We start from the raw sequence: 22,079 nt of genomic DNA on the forward strand, positions 1-22,079 counted from the left end.
GCCAGGAATCCTGGGTTCTCTCCCTGGCTCTGGGAGGGGAGTGGGGGCTAGTGGTTAGAGCGGGGTGGGGGGCTGGGAGCCAGGACTCCTGGGTTCTCTCCCCAGCTCTGGGAGGGGAGTGGGGGCTGGTGGGTTAGGGCTAGAAGCCAGGACTCCTGGGTTGTCTCCCTGGCTCTGGGAGGGGAGTGGGGGCTAGTGGTTAGAGCCAGGGGGGCTGGGAGCCAGGACTCCTGGGTTCTCTCCCCAGCTCTGGGAAGGGAGTGGGGGCTGGTGGGTTAGGGCTGGAAGCCAGGACTCCTGGGTTCTCTCCCCAGCTGTGGGAGGGGAGTGGGGGCTGGTGGTTAGAGCAGCCGGGTGGGGCTGGGATATCATCTGCTATTTTGTTACCCAGTTTTGAGAGATCCTTTTGTAACTCTTCGCAGTCTGCTTGGGACTTAACTATCTTGAGTCGTTTTGTGTCATCGGCCAAGTTTGCCACCTCACTGGATACCCCTTTTCCCAGATCATCCCCACTCTCCCCAGCTGCGACTCTGCCATCGCCTCTCCCGGTCCTTCTGCAATTTCCGTTTCAGCTCCACCGATGGGCCGTGAAGATCCCCCGCTGGTCGGGGAGGTGGATCCCGGGGCTGCCTGGCTGCTCCCAGCCCCTCCCCGGGCCCCAGCTCGCTCGGGAACTGGCACAGGCCCTGGGGCCGCCTGGTGGTTCCCAGCCTCTCTCGCGGCCTCAGCTGAGTCAGGAACCGGCTCCTTGGCGCGATCCTCCTCTTCCAACCGAGCAATCAGCTGTGCCTCAGTGAGCTTTCCAGTGGGCAGCCCTCTCTCCTTGCACAGGTCTACAATGTCCTTCTTAAGGAGATGGTGATAGGCCATCTCCTCGCTGTTCCCACGTGCTCACGGACTCACAGGCCTGTGCTCTCAGCTCCCCCTGCTCCCTGGGAAGAATCGACAGCCCTTCTCGGGGGTCTACTCTCTCTCGGGGTTAAGTCGTAGGCTCCTCCGCCTCCTGGAATTGCACCTCTCGGAGCCTCCAGCCCGCCCGTCTCCCGTTAATCCCCCTTCGTTTTACTGCTCTCCAGTCACTTACTGCGGGATGCTCCAACCACGGGGTGCAGTTTATCCCACTGCTGACACCAGTTGTCACCGAGTCAAGGCTCTGGAACTGCTCCCTACGAAGCCAGGCAGGACTCCGGGGAACCTCCTCTCTCTGAGCAGACTGTCTCCAGGGCAAGAAGCTCACACAGCTTCCACCTTCCTGGGTCTGACCTCGGCGCATTCAGCATCCTCTGCCCCTCCGTGCGCTTCCCACAGCGAGTCTGCCCAGGCGGGGTCCTGGGGGGGCCAGAGGGTCCTGCCCCCCAACTCCGCAGTCAGACGGGACTCTCAGCCAGCCAGTAAAATAGAAGGTTTATTAGACGACAGGAACATGGTCTAAAACTGAGCTTGTAGGTGCAGAGAACAGGACCCCTCAGCTGGGTCCATTTTGGGGCCAGGGAGCCAGACAACCACATCTGCCCTTCACTCCATGTCCCAGCCAGCCCCAAACTGAAACTCCCTCCAGCCCCTCCTCCTCTGGGCTTTGTCCCTTTCTGGGGCCAGGAGGGCGCCTGATTCCTTTGTTCTCCAACCCCTTTAGCTCTCACCTCGCAGGGGGGAAGGGCCAGGCCACCAGTTGCCAGGAAACAGGGTGTCGGCCATTCTCTGTGTCCAGACCCCTGCACACACCTGCCCTCTAGGGCTCTGCAATGATCATACACCCTTATCCCACCACCTAGATACCTAAGAACTGCCTAGGGGAAACTGAGGCACCCCCACACTATTCAGAGGAAACATTAAGAACAGTCCCACTTCGTCACAAAGCCTGACCTTAACAACTTCTAAGGAAGGAGATTCCACCACCTCCCTAGGGAACCCATTCCAGTGCTTCACCACCCTCCTCGTGAAAAAGTTTTTCCTAATATCCAACCTAAACCTCCCCCACTGCAACTTGAGACCTTTACTCCTTGTTCTGTCATCTGCTACCACTGAGAACAGCCGAGCTCCATCCTCTGTGGAACCCCCCTTCAGGCAGTTGAAGGCTGCTATCAAATCCCCCCTCATTCTTCTCTTCTGCAGACTAAATAACCCCAGTTCCCTCACCCTCTCCTCATAAGTCATGTGCCCCAGCCCCCTGATCATTTTTGTTGCCCTCCGCTGGACTCTCTCCAATTTGTCCACCTCCTTTCTGTAGTGGGGGTCCCAAAACTGGACTCAATACTCCAGGTGTGGCCTCACCAGTGATGAGTAGAGGGGAATAATCACTTCCCTCCATCTGCTGGTGATGCTCCTACTGATGCATGGAAGTGACATCATCATGGTTATTCTTCACTGACTGTCTGCCCCAAGGGGATGCTTGGAAACACCCGAGAAACCAGGACTGAACCGGAGAAGGGTTTGATCTGTTTGCTGTCCCTTAGAATCACTTCACATCTATCTTTTGTAATTAATAAATTTGTTTTTGTTTTGTCTGAAACCAGTGTGTGGGAGTCATAAGGGGGAGGTTTAGGTTGGATATTAGGAAAAACTTTTTCACTAGGAGGGTGGTGAAACACTGGAATGCGTTACCTAGGGAGGTGGTGAGATCTCCTTCTTTAGATATTTTTAAGGTCAGGCTTGACAAAGCCCTGGCTGGGATGATTTAGTTGGGGATTGGTCCTGCTTTGAGCAGGGGGTTGGACTAGATGACCTCCTGCAGTCCTTTCCAACCCTGAAATTCTATGATAACGAGGGATGGAAAGCTGTGAATATTTCCTCTCCACATTGAGAGAGGGGGTGAATTTCATGAGCTTACGCTGTACAGTTCCCTGTGCATTGCAGGACGGTATAATTTTGGGTTTTGAGTATCTGGGCACTTCCTTAGCTGAAGCTTTCCCATGCAGGGGCTGGTCAGAAAGCCTGTTGACATGTTACCACCACTGGCTGTGTCCCTACCTGAATGTGCGCTGGTGAAAGTGTGAGACCAAGAGCGTGTCTGTAGCTTGTCACAGCAGTACAGTGTGAAGGGAGCCCCGGCTGGTGGATCAGGCGGGTACCATAGTTCCGGAGGGAAAACCTGTCACACCCAGCCCTTAGGCATTGGTGCAGAACTCAGGGAAACTGAGGCACACACTGTGTAAAACTCACATGCAACATAACAAGGTGAAAAGCCTCACTTTGTCACACCGAGTTGTGGTGTTCCTCCTAAGTTTAAAAGGGTCTGAACTTAGGAAAGCCCATAGACCAACCTGCTTTAACACATCATCTATGTTAAAGGTCGCAGACCTTATGTTTTAGCTCATAACATCTATCTAGCTGAAAAGTCCCAAACATATGTATGCCAACTTCACCTTAGCTCAACATACAGGGTGTGGGCTGCAGGTCCCTTGTGTTACAGCCAAAATATACTCTAATATAAATCTATAATAATCAAACAAATAATCAAACCCGTAAGAAAATAAGAAACAATATATAGGCAAGCAAGCTGGGTAGCCTTTGATGTACCTGTTATGTTCGTCAGTTTGTTGCCAGGACACCTCCGTGGTTGACACATGTGTCACGAAGTGGGAATGTTCTTAATGTTTTCTCTGAATACTGTGTGGGTGCCTCAGTTTCCCCTAGGTAGTTCTTAAGTATCTAGGTGGTGGGATAAGGGTGTGTGATTGTTGCAGACACCCGGTCTCCTGGCAACTGATGGCCTGCAAGGTGCCAACTGAAGGTGTTGGAGAACAAAGAGATCTGGTGGCCTCCTTGCCTGGAAAAGAGACAAAGGCCAGAGGAGGGGCTGGAGGGGGTTTCAGTATGGAGCTAGCTGGGGAAACAGAGGGAGGCCCAGACCCTGGGTCTGGGCTCCCGACCCCCCAAGATGCACCTGACTGAGGGGGTCCTGCTTTCTGTACCTACAAGCCCTGTTTTGGACTGTATTCCTGTCGTCTAATAAACCTTCTGGTTTACTGGCTGGCAGTCAATATAATAAAGGCAAGCTAGCCCATTGGCTATAGTCGCAGTGAATAGAACGAAAGGCAAACAACATCTCTGGAGCCTTTCAAAAAAATTGGCATAACATTAACCATCCGCCAGCCATCTGGTACCGAAGCTGATTTCACAATTACAGACGACAGTTAGCCCTGGTCTACGAGTTTAGGCCGAATTTAGCAGCATTAGATCCATTTAACCCTGCACACGTCCACACAACCAAGCCTGTTTTGTCGACATCCCTTGGCCCGCGCCGCTTCCCGCAGCCCCCTTTGGCTTGGAATGGCGAACCGCGGCCAGTGGGAGCCGTGATCGGCCGAACCTGAAGATGCAGCAGGTAAACAAAGCGGCCTGGCCTGCCAGACGGCTTACCCTGCCGTGCCGCGTGCCAAAGGTTGCCGATCCCTGGTAATGCAAGGAGGCATTCAGCGGCAGAGACCAGGAAAGAATTAAGTGAGCATGAAGAGCGGAGGCAGGACGCGATGCTGAGGCTAATGGGGGAGCGAACGGACATGATGAAGCATCTGGTGGAGCTGCAGGAAAGCCAACAAGAGCACAGACCCCAGCTGCATCCATTGTATAACTGCCTGATCTCCTCCCCATGTTCCATAGCCTCCTCACCCAGACGCCCAAGAACGTGGTGGGGAGGCTCCGGGCACCCAGCCACTCCACTCCAGAGGATGGCTCAAGCAACAGAAGGCTGTCATTCAAACAGTTTGATTTGTAGTGTGGCTACAATAAGCAATGTGGCCTTGTCCTTCCCTCCTCCCCCACCGCACCCGGGCTTGTCTGTTACCTCATTTTTTTAATTAATAAAGAATGAATGGTTTCAAAACAGTAGTTACTTTATTTCGAAGGGGGGAGGGTGGTTGGCTTACAGGGAACTAAAATCAACAAAGGGGGCGGGTTTGCATCAAGGAGAAACACACACAACGGTCACACCGTAGCCTGGCCAGTCATGAAACTGGTTTTCAAAGCCTCTCTGATGCGCAGCGCACCTAACTGTGCTTTTCTAATCGCCCTGGTGTCTGGCTGCTCAAAATCGGACGCCAGGCAATTTGCCTCAACCTCCCACCGGGCCATAAACATCTCCCCCTTACTCTCACAGATATTATGGAGCACACAGCAAGCAGCAATAACAACGGGAATGTTGGTTGCGCTGAGGTCTGACCAACAGCGCCAGCGCGCTTTTAAACGTGCAAAGGCACATTCTACCACCATTCTCCACTTGCTCAGCCTATAATGGAACTGCTCCTTACTACTGTCCAGGCTGCATGAACCACGGGAGCAAGGGGTAGGCTGGGGTAGACGGTCTGCCGTTGCTTTCACAGAGGGAGGGGCAACTGACGACATGTACCCAAAACCACCCACGACAATGTTTTTGCCTCATCAGGTGTTGGGAGCTTAACCTAGAATTCCAATGGGTGGCAGAGACTGCTGGAACTGTGGGATAACTACCCACAGTGCACCGCTCTGTAAGTCGATGCTAGCCACGGTAGTGAGGACGCACTCTTCCCACTTAATGCACGTAGTGTGGACATACGCAATCGACTGTATAAAATCGACCTAATTTCATAGTGTAGACATACACATTTGAGTTCCTTCCAAACTCTTGGGTGAATACCAGCTGGTCCTGGTGACTTACTGCTGTTTAATTCATCAATTTGGTCCAAAACCTCCTCTAATGATACCTCAATCTGGGACAGTTCCTTAGATCTGTCACCTAAAAAGAATGGCTCAGGTTTGGGAATCTCCCTCACATCCTCAGCCGGGAAGACCAATGCAAAGAATTCATTTAGTTTCTCCGCAATGGCCTTAACGTCCTTGACTGCTCCTTTAGCACCTCAATCGGTCAGGGGCCCCACTGGTTGTTTAGCAGGCTTCCTGCTTCTGATGTACTTAAAACATTTTTTTGCTGTTACTTTTTGGGTCTTTGGCTAGCTGCTCTTCAAATTCCTTTTTGGCCTGATTATATTTTTACCCAGAGTTTATGCTCCTTTCTGTTTTCCGCACTAGGATTTAACTTTCACTTTTTAAAGGATGCCTTTTTGCCTCTCACTGCTTCTCTTACTTGGTTGTTTAACCGTGGTGACAGTTTTTTGGTTCTCTTGCTAGGATTTTTTTAATTTCGGGGTATGCCTTTCAATGGAGCCCCTAAAATGGCATCTTTAAAAAGTTTCTATGTAGCTTCCAGGCATCCCTGTATAACCAGCCGCCCTGCCCCAGAGGTAGCCACATCTCAGCGCTGGGCGAGGGGTCCTGGTGTAACCAGCTGCCCCGCCCCAGAGGTGGCCGCAATTCAGCGGCGGGCAAGGGGTCCCTGAGTCACCAGCCGCCCCGCCCCAGAGGTGGCCGCATCTCAGCGCCGGGCAAGGGGTCCCTGTGTCACCAGCTGCCCCGCCCCAGAAGTGGCCACATCTCAGCACCGGGTGAGTGGTCCCTGAGTCACCAGCCGCCCCGCCCCAGAGGTGGCCACATCTCAGTGCTGGGCAAGGGGTCCCTGGATAACCAGCCGCCTCCAAAGAGCCTGGGAAAGGCTGAATTACAAAGGGTACGAGCAATGCCCCAGACAATGGACAGGGGCCAGGATCACAGGGGGAGCCCAGGGCAAACTCCCTAGGACAGGATGGTTCTGGGAGGGGAGTGGGGTCTGGTGGGTTAGAGCGGGGGCCGGGGCTGGGAGCCAGGACTCCTGGGTTCCATCAGGTCTGCACCATACCTAAATTAATCCCTTTACTTGCTTATCTTTCCCCCACTCCGCACACCCACCCCAAGCCGTTTTGCCCAATCCTTGGAGAAACCTCCCTTGTTACTCCGTTAATATTCACCCACCCCGCTGTGAAGAGACCTGTTCCTTTCAATGCGAGAAAACTCAAGATGAACTTTCAAGCCACTTTGCTTCAATGAGGCACTTTTGACCTTTGGCCCACCTGCCCGGGGGGGGGCATTGTGGCCACTTCCAAGCTAAAGTCACCTTCGCTTGGGCCCCTTCCTCTCATGCGCTGGTTAGGGGTCCATGAACTCAGATGTCCGCTAGAGGAATTGGCTGGTTTTAATTCCCCCCCAAACGCAGCTCTGTTCCAAAAAAGGCGGCACTCGAAACTGCCACTTTTGTCCCCCGCCCCCATAAAACTGTCATTTTGCTAAACAACTCCCTCCCCCCTTTAATGAGCAAATCCTACATTTTGGAGGTTAAACTAATCCGGGAGGGGAGCCTTTACACCCACAACTGCATTTCTGGGACATCACTAACCCCCTGCCCCCGGAGTGGGGTGCAAAGCTGGGTGTCCATTTCCTGCCAGCCATTCACAGCAGCAAGTGGGGAAACTGAGGCAGGGGCCTACCACACATATTATGGGAGTGGGCCTTTTATTTCCTGTCTGCATACACCTGCCACTGTGTAGTCCCCAGTCATGTCCCGCAGCCAACCTGGAACAGAGAAAGGAAAGAGTCATCCAGACCAACAGCAGGAAAACCCAGGGTGAGCTAGAACAATAGCCAGAGAACATAGGGCAACCTAGAACATGAAGGCGATCTCAAATGACACAAGAGACAAGTGTGATCTAGAACAATATCTAGAGAGCACGCAGCAACCTAGAACATGGAGGTGACCTAGACTGTCATACGAACACAAAGTGACCTAGAACAACATCCGGATAACATAGGGCAAACTAGAACATGGAGGTGACCTGCCGTTGATGGTGTGTACAGGGTTTCCCCAAATGAATGCAGTGGCCCGATCCTCCTCCCACTTTATAAAATGTTCTTTGTGTTAAACCCAGACTCTGATCCAATTTCTGCTCCTCGTTGGGGTCTTCATAGACTGAACCCTCCCCCGCTTCCTCAGCATCCTCCCCGAATTATGGAGCTCCGCAAAAGGCCTTAAGCTTCCAGCAGGCTTCTGGGAGGTTGGAGCCCATGGGAGGCACCGGCGGAGAACCCAGGAGGGCAAGGGTATTTATGTGCCTTATTTCTGTGAAGGAGCAACCTTCTCGGTGGAGATATTGAAGGGGATGGTAGGTAGGAAGAGAGGCAAAACTCTAGGACCCCTCCCCAGGCTGGAATTTACGCTCTGACCGCATTAGCCCTTCCAGAACCTGGTCCCGGTCAAGGAGTTCGCCCCAGGGATCAGAGGATACAAACAGGGGATTAGGCCCAGGGAAGGAAGATTAGGTCCAGGCTGTGATAATGGATTGAGGGGCCCCAAAAGAGCTGTGGGGTGGGGGGGTAGCTGTCCCTCCTTGGTTCCCCCCCTTCACCCAGCCACTGCCACAACCCCCTTGCAGTCACGCCGGCTCCCTGAGATCTTGGCTTCTGGCTGGCCAGTCTCTGTCCTGGGAGGAAAGTTCCCCAGAGGCCGGTGTCAATGCGGCCGGCTCCGCCCCGGCCTCCACTTTGGTGCCATGGCAGGCAGGAGGGGAGGAGCCCAGGCAAGAGAAGAAATTGGGCAGAGTGACCAAAACCAGGCTCCCCAACAAGAGGAAAGCCCCAGCTGCCAGGAAAGAGGCTGTGTAGTCCCCAGTCGTGTCCCGCAGCCAACCTGGAACAGAGAAAGGAAAGAGTCATCCAGACCAACAGCAGGAAAACCCAGGGTGAGCTAGAACAATAGCCAGAGAACATAGGGCAACCTAGCACATGAAGGCGATCTCAAATGACACAAGAGACAAGTGTGATCTAGAACAATATCCAGAGAGCACACAGCAACCTAGAACATGGAGGTGACCTAGACTGTCATGCGAACACAAAGTGACCTAGAACGTAGGGCAAACTAGAACATGGAGGTGACCTACGGTGCCATAAGAAGCCAGGATGACTTAGATCAAAACCTAGGGTGACCTAGAAACAGGGCGACATAGAACGAGGTCACGAGAACCTTGTGGGGTCTAGCTGGTTGGAGCAGGGGGAACTGGGAGTCAGGACTGCTGGTTCTATCCCCACCTGGGGTTGGAGGGCAGCTAATGCCAAGCCGGATGACGTTCACATGTTAACCACTGTTCCCAAGACCAGGGTAGGGGCCAGGAGTCTTGGTTCCAAGAAGGACCAAGTCTATGACTTAAGGTTACAGGGGAAAGGGGCAGGGTTGGGGATTGATTTATTGGGGGAAGGAGGAGCTCATTTCCAATTAATTGAACGGGAGGAGAAGAAAGCCAGAGGCGATCTACCAGAGAACGGCGCTCCCAGAAGCCCACCGATGCTCTCCATCATCTGCAGCAGCCCCATCGAGCCGAAAATCTGCCTGATGCCCACGATTTCCGGCAGGATGGAAAAGACCACGGGGGTGAGCGCCCCGGAGAAGAACCCGTAGCAGATGCTGATGGCCATCAGCAGCGGGTAGCTGCGCCCCAGAGGCAGCAGAGCCAAGGAGATGCCAGTCAGGGAGGTCCAGGCCACCAAGATGTGGCTGAGGTTGAAAACCCGGCAATCGGCCAGCCAACCCGAGAGGAGGCGGCCACACAGGTCAGCCACGGCCGCCACAGACATAAGGAAGGCGGCCTGGTACTCGTCGAAGCCCAGCTCCCGGGCCCGGGCCACCAAGTGGACGTAGGGAATGAAGTAGCCGGTGTTGATCAAGGTCACGGCCAGGACGAACCTCATGAAAGGCCAGTGGAAGAGCAAAGGCAGGCCAAAGAGGGTGGAAAGCTTCCCCAGGCAGCTCCCGCCGGGGTCCCCGGCGCCGGCCAGGTCCTCCTTGAGGGTCAGGGGGCGGATGAGGGCACCGCACACCACCAGGTTGAAGGACATGCCGGCCACCACCAGGAGGGCCCCCCGCCAGGCGTAGGTGTCCACCAGGAGTTGGAAGAGCGGGGAGAAGGCGAAGGAGGACAGGCCCACGCCAGTGAAGGCCAAGCCCGTGGCAAACGTCCGGCGCTTCTTGAAGTAACGGGCCACCGAGGCCACGGAAGGCGTGAAGACCAAGGCCCACCCGAAGCCTGCAAAAAAAAAAAAAAAAAAAGGGGGGGGGGAATAAAATACACACGTAGCCCCCCCCCCCCCATCACATCCAGGTTGGTACGGCAACAGGCCGGACGTGGCCACAAATGAGACTGTTTTGGGCCCATCTACTTTTTAACTCATTTTTCCAAAATGGCTGCTGTGTGGCTGCAGCCATTTTGAATGAGGCCCGGCTCCTTCCTCCCCCAGCCTCAGTGATTACCCTCCCCCCATATACTGATGGCCATTTTGAATGAGACCTAGCTCCTTCTCCCTACCCCCACCCATCAAATGGTGGCCATTTTGATGGTCCTCTCTTTCCTTTGATGCCCCCCCCGAACCGTCCCCCTCAGCGGCAGCCATTTTGAAAAGGCCCTGCTCCTTTCCCCTGTGGCCCCAGTTCCCCCCATGGGATGGCAGCCATTTTGAAAGGGCCCTGCTCCTTTCCCCTGTGGCCCCACAGTTCCCTCTCCCCCCAACCCCCAGGATGGCAGCCATTTTGAAAAGGCCCCGCTCCTTTCCCCTGTGGCCCCACAGTTCCCTCTCCCCCCAACCCCCAGGATGGCAGCCATTTTGAAAAGGCCCCACTCCTTTCCCCCCATGCTCTCGTCCCTCCAAACAACTTCCCCACTGATTCTGCAGACGCAGTGGCAGCCATTTTGAAGAAGCCCTGGCTCCTTCCCCCTTGGGTCCACGGTTGCCCCCCACATGATGGTAGCCATTTTGAAAAAGGTCAACTATTTTAAAGCCCTAATTTAGTAGAACAGGAAGACAGGAAGACTTCATGGTCTCCAACAGGTAGGCTTAGAAGAATTATATTCCCCCCCGTCCCCCATCGGTAAGTGTTGGTAAACGCCCATTCAGCTGTAGACACCCAAACCAACGAACAGATATGGTCAATCGATAGAGATCGAAATGTACAGATCAGCAAAGTAAAGTCGTGCGCCGTAAGGATTAAAGGAAGTATCCTGAAATCCAGCTTGGTTCGGACACGTGAGGGGGACCACTTCTGTTTTTATGGCTACCAAGGTCTAACTTTTTCAACCTCTACGCCTGTTGGTCCAAACTTGTCCGACCAGCCCCCGCGGTTTCCCGCCGCTGTGCAAATTTCAATCCATAAAACCAGGGAGGAGAAAACAAAAGGTCGAACCCATAATCTTACGCAACCGTGAAAGCGTAAGTGGATAAAAAAAAAAAAAAATCTCACAGAGGCGCTTTAAAAGAAAGCGTCGAAACGACCCATCTAAATGCTCAAAAACAAACAACATCGAATGTTGCCAAGCCCACCAATGAAGGTTTAGCTCGGGTTGGCTGTTTGAACTCCCGGAAAAGGTGAAATGAAGATCTGAAAACCCGCCACCGGCAACATCCGGTCATTCCTGCCTGGAATACCGGATATTAGACCCAGAATCCCTTGCTCCTGGTCTTGGGCGAGGATGGTCCCAGGGTGCACTAGGTTACCCAGAAGCTCTTGCTCCCAGCCTTGAGCGAGGATACTCCCAGAGGGCACTGAGGCAGGGGGGGAGGCTCGGGGGGGACCTACCTGAGAGCAGCCCGATGCTCAGGTACAGGTGGGTCAGGCTGGTGGCAAAGGACGCCAGGAACATGCCCAGCCCCGAGAGGACGCCCCCGGCCATCACCACGGGGCGGGCGCCATACTGGGTGCTGAGGGCGCTGCCCACCGGACCTGCAGGGAGCAGCAGAGAGACAACGGGCGGGCCCTGTTACCCTGCGATGCTGCTGACTCTGGGGGAGGAGTGGGGTTCTCTCTCCTACCTCCAAAAGAGGGTCAGGATCCCTTGCCCCCCCACCCCCCCGAACTCACTAGCAAACTGCTGCACGGCGATCCCGATGGAGGTGATCCAGGAGACCTGCCCCGCCAGCTCCCCGAAGTACCCCACAAACTCCATGAAGAAGACACCGAAGGAGCGGATCACCCCGAAAACCAGCGCCGACTGGAAGAAGGCAGCCAGCACCACCATCCAGCCCCAGCCCCCGTCGGGGGGTTGGGGGTGCACCACCGGCATGGGGCTCACTGCAGGAGAGAGAGCGGGGCGTTACAATAGGCGCTTTTGTCCTGGGGTACAGGTCCTCCAGTCCCGGCCTCTCCCAGCAGGGGGCGCTGTGGGGCGCGGGGGAGCTCCCAGCTCCTCCAGTCCCGGCTTCCGAGCAGCTGCTTTTTCCCTCCCTTTGCATCTCTCACTTGGCCTCAAAACTGCCCCCCAACAAAGACTCCGTGCGCCCCCTTCCTGGCCTCCGGCTCCATGCCTGGGGCTCTGGGTGGCCCCCCACCTGCCCCTCCCCCCCTACCAGGGGCCCCTATTCTCCCCCCATACCTGTGTCTGTGTGTCCCCGTCTCTCCCTATGCCAGGGCCACCATCCCCCCCATGCCTGGGGCTGTGTGCCCCCCACCTCCAATCTTATTTCTCGTCTTTCTATTGGGGAGATCGGTCATTTAGGGTGTCAACACAGTAAGCTCCATTGGGGGGGGGGGAACCATTCAGCTGGAAGACCCTAATTTCTGCCTTTCCCCGGTTCTTTGTTCTACAGGCAATCCCAGAGGCACGCGCCTGAGGCCAGGGGTTGACCCTCCTCCCCCTAAAATCAACAGGCCTCTCCCCACTGCCAGACCCTCCTGGGAGACCGGGTGCGAAGTGGACGAAGACAGATCGGAACGACGCCCTCTCAATCCAGAGTCTCCACAGATATTCAGTGCAAGATTAAACCCGACGTATCACGCGCAAAAGGCGAGCGAAGAGGCCGCGACCCGGAACGACGGCGGCCGAAGAAAGTTCTACTGCACGTCGGAAGGAGGCTTTGCAATAAGTTTGGGCCTCCAGACCCTGGGTCGGTAGCAGGAATGCGTGTAAAAGTTTGCAAACGATACCAAACCAGGAGGGTTTCAGAGCAGCAGCCATGTTAGTCTGTATTCGCAAAAAGAAAAGGAGGACTTGTGGCCCCTTAGAGACGAACCAATTTATTTGAGCATAAGCTTTCGTGAGCTACGGCTCACTTCATCGGATGCATTCAGTGGAAAATACAGGGAGGAGATTTATATACACAGAGAACATGAAACAATGGGTGTTACCATACACACTGTAACCAGAGTGATCAGGTAAGGTGAGCTATTCCCAGAAGGAGAGCGGGGCGGGGGACACACACCTTGTGTAGTGATAATCAAGGTGGGCCACTTCCAGCAGTTGACAAGAACGTGTGAGGAACAGTGGGGGGTGGAGGGGGGAAATAAACATGGGGAAATAGTTTTACTTTGTGTAATGACCCATCCACTCCCAGTCTCTTTTCAAGCCTAAGTTAATTGTGTCCAGTTTACAAATTAATTCCAATTCAGCAGTCTCTCCTTGGAGTCTGTTTTTGAAGTTTTTTTGTTGGAGAATTGCCACTTTTAGGTCTGTAATCGAGCGACCAGAGAGACTGAAGTGTTCTCCGACTGGTTTTTGAATGTTATAATTCTTGACGTCTGATTTGTGTCCATTTATCCTTTTGCGTCGAGACTGTCCAGTTTGACCAATGTACATGGCAGAGGGGCGTTGCTGGCACATGATGGCGTATATCACATTGGTAGATGTGCAGGTGAACGAGCCTCTGATGGTGTGGCTGATGTGATTAGGCCCTATGATGGTGTCCCCTGAATAGATCATAGAATCATAGAATATCAGGGTTGGAAGGGACCTCAGGAGATCATCTAGTCCAACCCCCTGCTCAAAGCAGGACCAATCCCCAATTTTTGCCCCAGATCCCTAAATGGCCCCCTCAAGGATTGAACTCACAATCCTGGGTTTAGCAGGCCAATGCTCAAACCACTGAGCTATCCCTCCCCCAGATATGTGGACACAGGAGCGGTTGCAAGTGCCTTGGAGGGTAGGATTCAAATTCAAAATGATCTGGACAAACTGGAGAAATGGTCTGAAGTTAAGAGGATGAAATTCAATAAGGACAAATGCAAAATGCTCCACTTAGGAAGGAACAATCAGTTACACACACACAATGGGAAATGACTGCCTAGGAAGGAGCACTGTGGAAAGGGATCTAGGGGTCAGAGTGGACCACAAGCAAAATATGAGTCAACAGAGTAACCCTACTGCAAAAAAAATCAAGCATCATTCTGGGCTGTATCAGCAGGATTGTCGTAAGCCAGACACGAGAAGTAATTCTTCCGCTCTGCTCTGCATCCCATTCTGGGCACCACATTCAAGGACCGAGGTGGACAAATTGGAGAAAGTCCAGAGAAGAGCATCAGAAATGGTGAAAGGTCTAGAAAACACACGGGAAGACTGAAAAACTTGGGTTTGTTTAGTCTGGGAGAAGAGAAGACTGAGAGGGGGACACGATCACAGTTTTCGAGTACATAAAACGTGGTTACAAGGAGGAGGGAGAAAATTTGTTCTCCTTGACCGCTGAGGATAGGACAGGAAGCAATGGGCTTAAATTGCAGCAAGGGTGGTTTAGGTTGGACATTAGGAAAAACTACCCAACTGTCAGGGTTGTTAGGCACTGGAATAAATTGCCTAGAGAGGTTGTCATTGGAGGTTTTTAAGAGCATCTTAGACAAACACCGGTCAGGGATGGTCTAGAGAATACTTAGTCCTGCCTTGAGGGCAGGGGGCTGGACTAGAGGACCTCTCGAGGTCCCTTCCAGCCCTACAATTCTATGATTTAGCAATTCGTAACTCGTGATATCCAAGCAAACCCCAGAAGAACAAAACCGGTAGATTTGGGAGGGCGGGGATTTGGGGTGCATGCCCCCAAAAGCATGTAATGGCCAGACTGGGTCAGACCAAAGGTCCATCGAGCCCAGTGTCCTGTCTTCCGACAGTGGCCAACGTCGGACGCTTCGGAGGGAACAAACAGAACTGGGGCAACACTTGAGCGATCGTCCAATGCCCGCATAACCCAAGCCGGGGAACGTCCCCATAAAACCATCCCCAGAGCTGAGCCCTTTGGCGAACCTCCAACCTCGACCACAAAATTGTCAGCAGTGGAGAATTCCCCCCCACACACACACTCGTTAGAAATTGCTCCAACAATTCAGAACACCAAACGCCCACCGGCCGGAGCGGACCGCAGTGATTTGTCCAAGGCAGCGGGAGATGGATTGACAGAAATAGCGGGTGGAGTGGAGAAGTAAACTCAGGCTCCCTGGAATATCACACGTGGACAGGGGTTGAGACATGCAAGGTTGTAATGGAAAAGGGGTATGAGAGAAAAAAAGAAAGACGTAAACTAGACAGTCGGCCCGCACTCTTTGCTGTTTGCGTTCTTCGATCTTTGCTTTCCGTCACCTTTAGGAGTTGACCGCATGGCAATCCGAGAGCCTGTTATGCCAGATCTATCGGGTTTTTCTGGAACCGCATTCACACCCTGCTTTACTTGGGTTTTCAAGGAAGTCTTCAAGCCTCCACGTACGTGACGCAGCGATCTCACTTCTTATACAGGAGTTTTACGGGAGCAAAGAACCGGTGATGGGGGTCTCGTGCGAGTCGCACCCAAGAGAGATGTGGACTAGATCGGTGGTCTGCAAACCTTTTTTTCTTGGCGACCCCAGTTGAAGAAAATTGTTGATGCCCACGACCCAACGGAGCTGGGGAGGAGGCGTTTGGGGTGTGGGAGGGGCTCAGGGCTGGGGCACAGGGTTGAGGTGTGGGCTGCAGGGTGGGGCTGGGAATGAGGGATTCAGGGTGTGGGTTCGGCCTCTGGCTGGGGCAGGGGGTTGGGATGCAGGAGGCAGTCAGGGTTCTGGGCTGGGAGTGCAGGCTCTAGGGTGGGGCCGAGGATGAGGGTACAAGAGGGGGCTCCAAGTTTGGGGGGGCTCAGGGGTGGGGCAGGGGATTGGGCTTATCTCGGGAGGCTCTCGCCCACAGGCACCCCCCCGCTCCCCACAAGCTCCCAATGGCCTTGCAGTACTGGTTTGAAAATCACTGGTCTTGATAATACTTCATGAGCGCAGGGGACTGGACTAGATGACTTCTCGGGGGCCCTTCCCACCCTACGATTCTCCGAAGGGAAATTGTTCTGATCAACGGCTTACTTCATACTTCGCACTTCAACCCAGTTACCCAGGTTGCCTTCGGTTTTTTGCATCTTGAATAAGGGGTTCGCCATACACGGACGCGACTGGCGCAAAGTGGATGAAGATAGATTGGAACATAGCCCCCTTAATCCAGAGTCTCCACAAGATTCAGGAGTAGCTCTGGCGCTTAAAGGCTTAGCTGACAAGATTTCATTTACACTTTCATTTCTGCTTAACTCCCACACACACAGGACCCGATTCTGCTTCCCCGTGAACTGGCTAATACGGATAATCCGCTTTCAGAGCAGATTTAAACGCACACCCAGCCCTCAATCCGAATTAACGTCCCAGTGTAGACAAACCCTTAAGACAGGGGTTCTCAAACTGGGGGTTGGGACCCCTCAGGGGGTCCCGAGGTTATTACATGGGGGGGGGGGTCACGAGCTGTCAGCCTTCACCCCAAGCCCCACTTTGCCTCCTGCATTTATAATGGTGTTAAATATATAAAAATGTGTTTTTAATTTATAAGGGGGGCTCCGCACTCAGAGGCTTGCTGTGTGAAAGGGGTCACCAGTACAAAAGTTTGAGAACCACTGCCTTAAGAGGATGAGACATTTATTTCCCCCCCCCCCCACTTCAGTGAGGGTTAAGAGTAAATCAGCAAAAAATTGACCCCCCGCGTGCTGAACTCTTTAATCTTGCCACCAGGATTTTATTAACATCTTCGCCCCCAGCAGAGCCAAAGACATACCAGGGTGAACCCATCTCCATCACCCCCAAGATCGCATGCCCCCTCGCTGTCCTCCCCCAGCAGCGACTCACCCCAGAATCAGCCACACCAAAAGCAGTCAGAAGGGATCCAGTGGAGGGAGCTGCGATGAGGGTTGGGGGGGGGGGGGGTTTACCCCTTTAGCTAGGTGACTCCCCCACGCTCACTCCAGGGAAGGGGGAAGCAACAGCAGCTGGCGGGGGGGGGGGGGAGTATTGGGTCACCCCTCCCCCACCACCAGAGCTAGTGTGGCCAGGGTCAAAGTCTATCGAATCGCAGCAGGAAATCATGGACCTCCAAACACCATCTCCTCCCTTTCCCCCCCCCCCAGCCCGGGGGGGGTGTGTGTGTGTGTGCGGCGATCCCTCCCCTCCGCCAGGCGTTACACCTGTATACCCGCCCGGTCGCTGATCTCCCCCCCGCCCCCAATCCTTACCTGGCCGAGCATCACATCAGCCTCCGCTGCTCCCCCGAAAAAGCCAGGGCAAAAAATCCACCCCCCACCTTCAGAAATCCCCCTCTGGGCGTTATACCCAGATACCAGCCCGCTCCCCCCCCCCGCCGCCTTCCCGGGGGCTGGCGATCCAGGACCCCCTTAAAAAGCGGAGGGGGGGGATGCGAGGATCAACGAACCCCACAAATCCGAAAAAAAAAAACCCAAACCCACGTGTGTCCCCCCCCGCGCCGGGCGCTCACGTGGACCGCCCTGGCCGCGCCACCTGGTCGCAACGTTCCAAGGGGGCGGGGCGCCGCGGCCGCGCCACCTGGTCGCAACGTTCCAAGGGGGGGCCCGGCCGAGCCGAGCCTGACACTGCAGGGGGCAGGCCACGCCCCCTTAGCCCCGCCTCCCGCTCTCACCCCACCGGCGCAGGCGCAGCTGGGCTGTCCCGAAACGTCCGCAGACCTGAGCGTAATTCGTGGGTCCGCCTCTTGTCCCTGCCCCCCACCCCCCCCAACCGGGCAGTGTTGGGGGGGGGGGGGCAGAGCTAGGGGGCTGTCCTGTGGCTGCACGGGGGGACATCGGGGCCTATGGGGCTGCACAGAGTGGACATGGGGGGTGTGTTAAGGGGTTGCACAGAGGGGGCATTTGGGGGGCTCTGGGGCTGCTCAAAGGGGGCATTTGGGGGGCTCGGGCATGCACAGAGAGGATATCTGGGGGGCTATGGGGCTGCCGTGTGCCCTGCACAGAGGGGACATGGAGGGGGGCTATGGGGCTGCACAGAGAGGACATCGGGGGGCTATGGGGCTGCCCTGTGCCCTGCACAGAGGAAACATCTGGGCAGGTGGGAGGGCTATGGGGCTGTACAGAGGAGGCATCAGGGGGCTATGGGTTGCTGTGTGCCCTGCACAGAGGGGGCATTTGGGGGGCTCTGGGGCTGCACAGAGAGGATATCTGGGGGGCTATGGGGCTGCCGTGTGCCCTGCACAGAGGGGACATGGAGGGGGGCTATGGGGCTGCACAGAGAGGACATCTGGGGGCACTATGGGGCTGTCATGTTCCCTGTACAGGGGAAACATCTGGGCAGGTGAGAGGGCTATGGGGCTGTACAGAGGAGGCATGGGGGGGGGTCTATGGGGCTGCCGTGTGCCTTGGCAGAGGGGGCATCGGGTTAGCTATGAGACTTTCCCGTTTCCTGCACAGAAGGGGGAGTCAGAGGGCTATGGGGCAGCCCTGTGCCCTGCACAAAGGGTGCATTTGGGGGGCTATGGGGCTGCACAGAGAGGATGGCTGGGGGGCTGCCCTGTGCCCTGCACAGAGGGGGGTGGGGTGAGAGCTATGGGGCTGCACAGAGGAGACATTGGGGCCAGGAGCTACCCTGTGCCCTGCACAAAGGGGGCATTTGGGGGGCTATGGGGCTGCACAGAGAGGATGGCTGGGGGGCTGCCCTGTGCCCTGCACAGAGGGGGGTGGGGTGAGAGCTATGGGGCTGCACAGAGGGGACATCGGGGCCAGGAGCTACCCTGTGCCCTGCACAAAGGGGGCATTTGGGGGGCTATGGGGCTGCTCAGAGAGGATATCTGGGGGGCTATGGGGCTGCCGTGTGCCCTGCACAGAGGGGGCATGGGGTGGGGCTATGGGGCTGCCCTGCGTTCTGCACAAAGGGGGCATTTTCTCCTCACGTCTCCCCACCCTCTGCCTTTGCTGCCGATCGACCCAAACCCGCCTTGCTCTCCCCTCGCCGGACACGGTGAACGATCAGTTCCCCGCCTCCCTTCAGTCACAACGACGGTGCGGCCGAAGCCGCACATTGAATCCAGCAGAAACGCAACCGGCGGCCGATGCTTCCCCCCGTCGTGTGTTTTCAACTCCCTTGCGGGGCTGGATCTAGCCCCAAATGCTCCTAGGCCGCTGTCGGATCCCAACGGCGCTGAAACGGATCGTCCCGGTGGAGAGGAGGGAGTGAAAAACCCAGCGGCGTAGAAAGCCGAATGCTTTAACTTCCCTCCGACAAGGCATAGTCTTTGAGCTTCACGTCAGCTGGTTTTGGATCTCAGTTTGTGGCAAAATTGGAGGGATATCGTCTGCCTCAAGGTTGGCCCGGTGTGGTTTGGAAAACCAGACGGGCGGGCGTTTTTACCAAATAAAGGAGACAACTCCGGGCTGTCGCTTTTTGGAAACAGAAGCCCATGAAAAATGCTCCGTGTTTGGAAGGAGGAAAGTCGCGATGAGACTTCGGGGCGCTGGGTTGCTTGTCGGTTGGCAGTGAAGAAGCCAGGAGCCCCATGAAAATAACCATCAAAGGCGGGGGGAATAAAAAAGTTTGCCGGAAAGAAGGGAACGAAGACACGGACTGAAGGCGGAAAGACCGAGTCAGAGGAGGAGGAATAAACTGGGAAATCAGACTGCGAAGAGCTACAAAGGGATCTCCCAAAACTGGGTGACCCGGCAACGCAACGGCCTCTGAAATTAAATGTTGATCAATGCAAAGTCATGCACATTGGAAAACATCATCCCAGCTCTATGCATAAAAGGACGGGGTCTAAATGAGCGGTTCCCCCTCAAGAGGGGGATCTTAGCGTCCTTGCGGATGGCTCTCTGAAAATGTCCACTCAATGGGCAGCAGCCGCCAAAAAAGCCAACAGTATGCTGGGAATCATTAAGAGAGGGATAGATAATAAGACAGAAAATATCCTATTGCCTCTATATAAATCCATGGGACACCCACAGCTTGAACACTGCATGCAGATGTGGTCGCCCCGTCTCAAAAAAGATCTATTTGGGATTGGAAAAGGTGCAGAAAAGGGCAGCAAAAATTATTCGGGGTCTGGAACGTCTTCCATGCAAGGAGAGATGAATAAGACAGGGACTTTTCAGCCTGGGAAAGAGATGACTAAGGGGGGATATGATTGAGGGCTATAAAATCATGACCGGTGTGGAGAAAGTAAATAAGGACGTGTTATTTACTCTTCATGAACCAGGCATCACCCAAAGAAATAAATAGGCAGCAGGTTTAAAACAAACAAAAGGAAGTATTTCTTCACACAACACACAGTCAACTTGTGGAACTCCTCGCCAGGGGATGTTCTGAAGACCAAGACTAGAACAGGGTTAAAAAAAGAACTAGATACGTTCCTGGAGGACAGGTCCATCAATGGCTATTAGCCAGGATGGGCAGGGACAGGGTCCCTGGCCTCTGTTTGCCAGAAGCTGGGAATGGGGGCCAGGGGATGGATCACTTGATGATTCCCTGTTCTGTTCCTTCCCTCTGGGGCCCCTGGCATTGGCCACTGTCAGATGACGGGACACTGAGCTAGATGGACCCTTGGTCTGACCCAGTCTGGCCGTTCTTAATAGCTGGTAACTTCTGTGAAGTGCAAGTCAGGTGTGGCAGATGTGCTGCTTTGGAGAACGCTGGAATATTGTATTGACTTTACAAATCGTCCGAGCCTCTTCGTGGGCCACGGGGTTATGTTTCCTGAACTCGGAGCGGAAGGGGGAAACACAAGAGGGGTAATTAATGCAAATCCCCCACGTACCCAACAAGTCTGGGGACGTTTTCCTGTGGCATGGACCTGTTGAACGGGCCCGAGAGACAAAAACCTTGTGCCCGTAGACCAGCCAGGAGGGAGGTCACCGGTGTGTCTGATGTCGCTGATAAACTGGGGAGGGTTCAGAGAAGAGTTACTGGAACGATTCAAAGATTTGAAAATGTGCCTTACACTGAGAGACACCAGGAGCTGGGTCTGTTTAGCTTTACGGAGAGAAGGCAACGGGGTGATTTGATCCCGGGGGACCGGAGATTTGATTTATCTCTTCCATCTAACAAGAACCGACGGCCGGACGTTGAAGCTAGACCCGTTCAGACAGGCAATCAGGCATCATATTTTTTACCAGAGGTAATTGTTATTACTTTTAAAATAATTGCACCTTCTTTCCGGTCTGAATTGGTCTAGCTTCATCTTCCAGCCATTGGACGGCATTAGACCTTCCTCTCCTAGGGTGGAGAGCGAAATATATGTTCCCTTCGTAGATATCTAGAGACAGGGATCCGGTCACCCCTCAGCCGTCTCCTGGTGATGCTTGGATCGCTCTAAGCCATGTTTTCTAATCCTGGATGATTTCTCCTGGCTCTTGTGGCCCGGGGAAATGCCAGGGTCCGGGCAGGCTGCAAAAAGGAGCGCAGATTCTCCCCCAAACTGGTGGTTAACACTGAAGTTAGCCTCACCAACCAGTCACAGACTGTGCTCCTGATCCCCCATCCTGGTTATCAAGAAGCCGAAAAAAGGAATCACACAGCGCCCTGTATTGCATTCCAGTTGTCTGGCTCCCAATCAGCACCTAGGTCCAGTGCAGTGAGAAGTTACTTAAAACCTCTGCTCGCTATACAAAAATGTTCTTCTCACCCCCAAAAGGGCCGGCCAGGTTGGTGTATCCATCAGGTGTATCCCCGGGTTCGTTGTCCCGCTGATGGCCCTTGGCAGTCTGTCTGGAGGCGTCACCCCCAGGGGCACACCTGGTGCAAGCCACCCCTCAGCCGTCTCTTGAGGACGCTACATGGATCGGGCTCCGGGGTGGGATAGCCCGAAGCTGGGTTTCCTACCCCTTGAATGTTTCTCACGGCTTGTCTCCGGCCCTCTTCCAATTGATTGCCCTCCCCCTTGAACCGTGGGCCCCAGCCCTGGAGGGAGGATCCGGGCAGCGAACCCCAGAGGGAACAGAACCTCTCCTCTCCTGCCTACCATCCCCTTTTCGATGCGGTCCAGGATCGCGGGCCCGGGTGGTGAGTTTTCCTTTCCCCCCGGGGGTGCTCGGCCCTGAGGCCCTGCCCCCACACCACCCCCTAGAATATCAGGGTTGGAAGGGACCTCAGGAGATCATCTAGTCCCTGCCTTGCTCCACCCCACAAGACCCCAACCCTCGCT

General features: G+C 54.7%; 1 protein-coding gene across 2 annotated transcripts; it reads right to left on the minus strand.

Moving 5' to 3' along the window:
• Positions 1-4,810: 4,810 nt before the first annotated feature.
• LOC140904180 (monocarboxylate transporter 13) lies at positions 4,811-17,513 on the minus strand. Of its 2 annotated transcripts, none has more exons than XM_073326506.2 (5): positions 17,152-17,513; positions 11,744-11,953; positions 11,462-11,605; positions 9,150-9,917; positions 4,811-8,527 (listed from the first exon to the last, which is right to left on the minus strand). In XM_073326506.2, the coding sequence occupies exons 2-5, from the start codon at positions 11,943-11,945 to the stop codon at positions 8,274-8,276; spliced, it is 1,368 nt and encodes a 455-aa protein (XP_073182607.2). In that variant the 5' UTR covers positions 11,946-11,953; positions 17,152-17,513; the 3' UTR covers positions 4,811-8,273. The 2 variants fall into 2 exon arrangements, with proteins under 2 accessions (XP_073182607.2, XP_073182608.2); XM_073326507.2 differs by lacking the exon at positions 17,152-17,513 and adding an exon at positions 16,769-17,049.
• Positions 17,514-22,079: the final 4,566 nt, after the last annotated feature.

The sequence above is a fragment of the Lepidochelys kempii genome, chromosome 28 (assembly GCF_965140285.1).
Source record: "Lepidochelys kempii isolate rLepKem1 chromosome 28, rLepKem1.hap1, whole genome shotgun sequence".
In the NCBI taxonomy this organism is placed as follows: Eukaryota; Metazoa; Chordata; order Testudines; family Cheloniidae; genus Lepidochelys; species Lepidochelys kempii.